This window comes from Lagopus muta, chromosome 6 (assembly GCF_023343835.1).
Source record: "Lagopus muta isolate bLagMut1 chromosome 6, bLagMut1 primary, whole genome shotgun sequence".
In the NCBI taxonomy this organism is placed as follows: Eukaryota; Metazoa; Chordata; class Aves; order Galliformes; family Phasianidae; genus Lagopus; species Lagopus muta.
In genome coordinates this window covers 37,204,181-37,210,240 of record NC_064438.1, presented here as the reverse complement: position 1 = coordinate 37,210,240, position 6,060 = coordinate 37,204,181, and the positions used below count along the sequence as shown (strand labels likewise).

General features: G+C 47.8%; 1 protein-coding gene across 1 annotated transcript; it reads left to right on the top strand.

The window, feature by feature from the left end:
- The first annotated feature begins 526 nt into the window (after window positions 1–526).
- CLEC14A (C-type lectin domain containing 14A) lies at window positions 527–2,390 on the top strand. The gene has a single exon (XM_048949430.1). It carries the CDS (start codon window positions 1,231–1,233, stop codon window positions 2,266–2,268), a length of 1,038 nt encoding a protein of 345 aa, XP_048805387.1. The 5' UTR covers window positions 527–1,230; the 3' UTR covers window positions 2,269–2,390.
- The last annotated feature ends 3,670 nt before the right edge of the window (window positions 2,391–6,060 follow it).

Here is a 6,060-nt window from a genome sequence, read left to right as displayed (position 1 = left end):
ATATTTCATGTATTTTGAAATGCTGCCTTGATAACTCTTCCAACTGTGATAAACAAAATTTCTGTGTATGTTACTATCTATTCGGACCATACAAGAAATTAGCAAGATGTTTCCCAAAGCAAAAAGTAAGTAACTAACTGATGCCTATTTCTGGGACAGCCTGATAACTCAATGCTGACATTTTTCTACAAATCTCTAAAAGTGATCTAAAAAACTCCACTTGAAAATGCATAAACAGCACTGGGAAGTCTATTTTATTTGGAAAAAAAATGTGCTTCTGATCTTCCTTGAGTATTATGTTCAGTTTTGGGCCCCTCTCTACAAGACAGACATTGAGGCCCTGGAGCGTACTCACAGAAAGCTGGTGAGAGGATTGGTGCACAAGTCTTATGAAGAACACCTCTGGGAACTGAGATTGTTTAGTCAGGAGGAGGCTCAAGAGAGATCTTAGCACTCTTTACAACAACCTGAAGGGAGGTTGTAGCAAGGTGGGAGTTAGCCTCTTCTCCCAGGGAGTGGCCTCAAGATGCACCAGGGAAGGCTCAGTTTGGATATTATGAAAACCTTTTCAGAAAGAGTGGTAATGCATTGGAACAGGCTGCCCAGGGAGGTGGTGGAATCACCACCTCTGGAGGTGTTCAAGAACCGTGTAGATGCGGCACTGAGGAACATGGTTAGTGAGCATGGTGGTGACAGGTTTGCAGTCGGACTAGATGATCTTAAAGGTCATTTGAAGATTTATGATTCAATGATTTTGTCATTCTGTGATTCACTGTGTTGTACATCTTTCAAGTTCTTCTTTGAGGAGTCCAGAGAAAATGGGCTTTATCTCTGTGTGCGCCTAGCATCAATGAAATCCATGCAGGTCAATCACACTGGTTGAACAGGATTTGTCATCCATAGCTATTCCATCTGAAAATAAAATAAATGCCAAAACCCTCTGGCTTTGAAAAGACCGCACCGCTGGGTCCCTGGTGCCGCTCACAGGGTGGGACGGACACTGGGATTTTCCACCCACCCCACCCCTGACGCCCTGCCAGACGGGGCCGGGCCGCCAACAAACGGAGGATGCAGGGGTCAGGCCTGGCTCTCGCTACGCTTCCTCCGGCGTAGGCCCGGGGGAGGGCCGCGGGCGCGGGGCCGGCGCTAGGGTGGAGTGGGCCCGCCCGAGCCGGACCGAGCGCCGACAGAGTCGACGGGACAGCCCGAGTCCCCGGGCCCGCCGCGAGAATGGGGCGGTGGCGGGCCGGGCCATGCTGCCTGCTTCTGGCCGCGACCTGCGCCCTGGGTCGGCCCCCGCCGCCCTCCATCGTGCGCTGTCAGCCCGCCGGCGCCTGCTTCAGCGTCCACCTGGCCAACGCCTCGTACGACGAGGCCCGCAGCGCCTGCGGCGACCGGGCGGGCGGCCTGGCCTGGGTGAGCGCCGAGTCGGAGCTGGGGCTGCTGCTGGCGCTGCTGGCCGAGGTGGCCGCGGGGCCCGCGCTCTTCTGGGTCGGGCTGAAGAGGAACGCCTCCGCCTGTACCGACGCGGGACAGCCGCTCCGAGGCTTCTCCTGGGAGGAGCGCGGCGAGACGGCCCTGCGGGAGGTGCCGGCGGCGCTCGGCCGCTGGGCGAAAGAGCCCGTGCGAACCTGCACCACTGCCCGCTGCGCCGGGCTGCACCTGGTGGGCGCCGACAGATCCCGCTGGGGATGGCGTGAGCTGCCCTGCCAGCGGCACGGCCGGGGCTACGCCTGCCGCTACCGCGAGGAGGGCGCCTGCCCCGACCTCCGTCCCGACGGTGCGCTGAGCCTCGACTACCGCCTCCCCTTCGGGAAGGCCAGCACCGCGCCCGGCTTCAGCCCGCCGGGCACCGAGCTTGCCGTGGCGTGCCCAGACGGAGAGGTGCTGCTCCGCTGCCGGCACGGTCCGAGCGGCTTCGCCTGGGAGGGCGTGGAGGAGCCCCACTGCCCCTGCAAAGAGCGCTGCGCCCCGGCCTCCAGCGCCGCCCCCAGCGCCGCGGCCGACCGCCGCCTCTCTGCTCCAGCACCCAGCGGCTCCGCGGGGCCGCCGGCCACCTTGCCCGCCGGCCGCGGTGGGACGGCCGCCCCGCCGCCCTCTTCCTCTTCCAACTACGTCTTCATTCTGGTGACGGTGGCCGTGGTGGTACTGGTGATCCTGGTCATGACCGTCCTGGGGGTCTTCAAGTTGTGCTTCAATGCGAAGGCGGCGGGCGGCGAGACGGAGACGGGCAGCGCGGAGCCGCGCGGGGCTGCGGGTGCCGAGTAGCGGCGGCGAGGACCGCACCGGCCTTCCTCTCGGAGGCAGCCGCGGGTCTGGAGCCTCCCAAAACCTCTTTTCCGGGACATCTGCAAAGTGGAAGGCTTTGCCCGCTAGTGCCTTGCTATTCAGAACCCATCTGAATGGCACCGGGAGGCTCTCGTTTGCTTGCTGATTGCTGGAACTCTTGGAGATGTGAAGCACCATAATTTTGGAGGAAGCTGCGACCCATGCTCTTCGAGAGTGATGTTGTTACAAATGAGGAGCATCTCCATACCTAGATGGACATTAAATTGCTGAAGAAGTGGGAAGTTAATGGGGAGTCATTTTATACTTCACTTGATTGAAAGAATAAAGGATGATTTAAAATCTTAATTGCTGCTCTGTTTATACTTCATGCAGTATTCATTTATATTGTAGCAGAGCAACCAGTTTTTTCAGTTCTAAGTTTGATGCCAGTGCAAAACTTGGTTTCTGTGTGCAGTGTGTGGATCCCTTGTGATCAGACAGGGTGCAGGCAAGCTGCATGCTGAGCAAAGTGCTAACTTGTCTGGACACAGCATGCAGATCCCAAAGCAGTTGTTTTCCATGGCATCCCTTGAGAACAAGGAAAGAATTCACACGCACTTCTAAGGAGGTAAATGCTTCCTAAAATCCAAATTAAGGGTTATATCCCTTTGGATTTCTCAGGACCAGGCTCCTCCTAACCACAGGACTCACTCTATGTGGCAAAGAATGCTGATGCTCGCCACCTGTTATTACAGTGTTGATTTCCAGTTAAAGTAGCAATGCTAAGTATTGATCCAGGGCTTTCTGAGTGCAGTATAACGCAGGTAACTGGATCTTATCCAGGCCTTGTGGGATATGGGAATATTTTTTTCCCTTTAAGAGAACATTAAAGTTGGAAATGCCATTTTCTAAGCTGCTATTTTTTTTTCTTTCCTCTCTCTAAAGCTGACCTTTTGACTACTATTTTCATTTTGCTCACTTTCCTTTTGAGTTTGGAGCACTGTTTCAAACAATAAACAGTGTGATTATAATTACCTATTTTTCTTGCAAGCAAAGACTTGAAGATTAATCTGGTATAAACATCTGCTAAGGAGTTTGATAGAGTTTGACAAAGTTTGACAGAGCATGAGTATTTTTTCCCTCTACCCTTATAATGATGATAGGCTGTAGCCACTGTAGCTGCCTGGGAGGCATTTTCTTGCTTTTCATAAGGAGATTCCAGACTTTTGTGAGCCATCAGGCTGTCTGTAGTTAATAATGACAGCACTAATAATGACAGCAACTAAATCCAGCCAGGTCAGAACACTGGTCATTACAGAGCTGTTTCACAATTTGCATAGTTTTCCAATCTGTTTATCTGGCATTTCCATGTCAGAATGGCAAGCATTTTTATCAGTTTCAGTAGGAGGCTTGATTCAACACTGTGATATGCACAGATATGGAAAGTGAGTCTCTGATGCCTCTTCTATACTGCTCTTGTTACTATCACTGTAAGCATCACTTCAAGCAGTCTGTTCTAGCACAGTGTGCATGGAGCTCCATGCTCCTACACTGTGCTCCATGATTAGATAGTGAAACTAAATGAATAAAAGCCTCCTCAAGTTATTATTTCTGTATTTTTCTCCCCTTTCCCACACATCAGATGGTGAAACTCTTCATGGGATGGTGCAACCATTCAGGTTCATTTCTCTAAGCGCTAGAAGAAATTGATTCCCTGTTTCTGTCTTAACCAAGCACGCAGCTAAGTGCCGAGTTAAGTGCTTGGTTGGTTTTTGTTTGTTTGTTTGTTTTTTTAATTTTTACTTTTTGTATCTCTCAGAATTTTACTCAGGCTATTGAGTTAAAATGCACAGGTTCATGCCCTTACAAACCACTCATCTGTCTTATTTTCATTTCACTATTTGCAATGGTTTCCTGTGTAATCACATATTGATTTCAGGGTTCTTTTTCTTATACCCAAGATTGAGGATTAAGCATTAGGTCATTCTTTTAGGCACACACCTAAAGGACTGCGCAAGGGTTTGGTTGTTTTCCATGTCTTATAGCGTGACTCAATTGAAATCAGATTATTTTACATCTAAGGACAGAATCTATCACACCAGTTATAGGTATCTCTAACAGCTCATCTAGCATCACCTTCCTTGCAACCTATGTAGGAAAATATGCATATGCAGGTAGCAATTAATCTCATTTTAGAATAGAAGCTGAAAACAGGAGCAAAGAGTTTCATCTTGTATGGGAATCACTGATTGAGCACTTGGGGAAAGGACGGGTCAGCTGTGGGAGCACAGGTGAAGGCAATTCAGCTGTGTGACCAGAAGGGGTGGAGCCTGGCTGCACCTCTCTTAGACCCCATTTAAGGGCTGACTGCCACTAGGGAAGGATCTTGTTCTGGAGATCTTTCCTTGTTAGAGCTTTCCCCTGCAAACCTGGAATTTTCTGGTATGGGTAAGTAATCTTTTTCCTTTCCTGTACAGCACCTTTCTATTATGCCAATCCTTTGTCATTACTCCTCTGGTGAAGCACCTTTTCCCATCGTGTTAATCTGTCCAATTGCTACAATCCTAGAAGTACTAAAGTACTATTTCTCCCCATCAACTGAAAAGTGCCTAGGGAGGCTGCTTGGACTTAAATACCTGTAAAACACAGATTTGAAATTAAATTAGAGAAATCAGCAAAGCTAAGTCTGTAACTGTGCAAGTCTGGAAACAACTCACAGTGCCATGTGTCTCTTCAAGATGCAGCTAAATACTTATTATTTTACCGTAGCTCTTACTGTTTTTGCATACTAGAGATCCTTCTTTTGTTTGTCTGGGTTGTTTAATTTCTTTTTGCAGTCAGCAGAATTAAAATTTAATTGGATTTGATTGGCACCTAAGTGAAATGCCTGAGATGACAGAGCACAGATTACTTTTCCCATTCTTCAGTGGTTATGATCAAGAGGTAGATGGTTTGGGAGAAAGGGTGAATCATTTTTGCTTTCCAGTCTCAATTTAACTTGTGGCTTAGATAGGAAACTAACAAATAGCTGACCTGTAACATGTACTGCTGGCTTCTATTACAGTGATGAATCAGCTGTGAACTAGTCAGATCTGGCTTGCTATTTTTATCCATAAAATGTGTCCTATTGCCAATTATTAGATGTACTTTTTAGATTTTCTTAAGTCCTCCAAAGGTAGTGTGTACATTTATGTATATGATAAGCTTTATTCCTGATTATTTGATGAATAAACTTTCATTTTGCCCAATTCTTACAGTAGTTTTATACTGCTGTGAGCTTGATTAAGTGTGTTATGGGATTAAAAAGAAATCTGAAAATGGACTCTGGCAAAATTGAAACTTCCCCCCCTTCTTTAAGTATGGTATCACTTAAAGAAGATTTCAAAATAAACAGATTCTGTGTATCCCCCAGGAAGCATGATTTCCTATCACTTGAAGTTTTTTATGTTTTCAAATCTCACTATCTTTCCTCATTTATCACTTGGAGCTTAATCACTGACACATGCATCTTAATTGCTTATAGAAAAAAAATATTTTCTCTCTTTTTTTTTTTTCTGGATGTGGGTGTTTATCAAGGCTGCAGAGTGCTGATTACTGCATTTAACTGCTGTATAATCAATTTGAAAAATAAACACAGAGAGACAAGTAACCACTTTCACAGTGCTTCAGACTTGATTGAGCTTCCTGCCAGTTTTCCCTCTAGCAATACATAGCCTTACCTGTCCTCCTTGGACCTGCAGAGCTGTGGCATTGGACTGGACATGAATGTGAGTTGGGAGTCATCTGTTTGCC

Excerpts from the sequence above, each read along its gene's own strand:
- CLEC14A (XM_048949430.1), top strand. The coding sequence starts at position 1,231 with ATGGGGCGGTGGCGGGCCGGGCCATGCTGCCTGCTTCTGGCCGCGACC.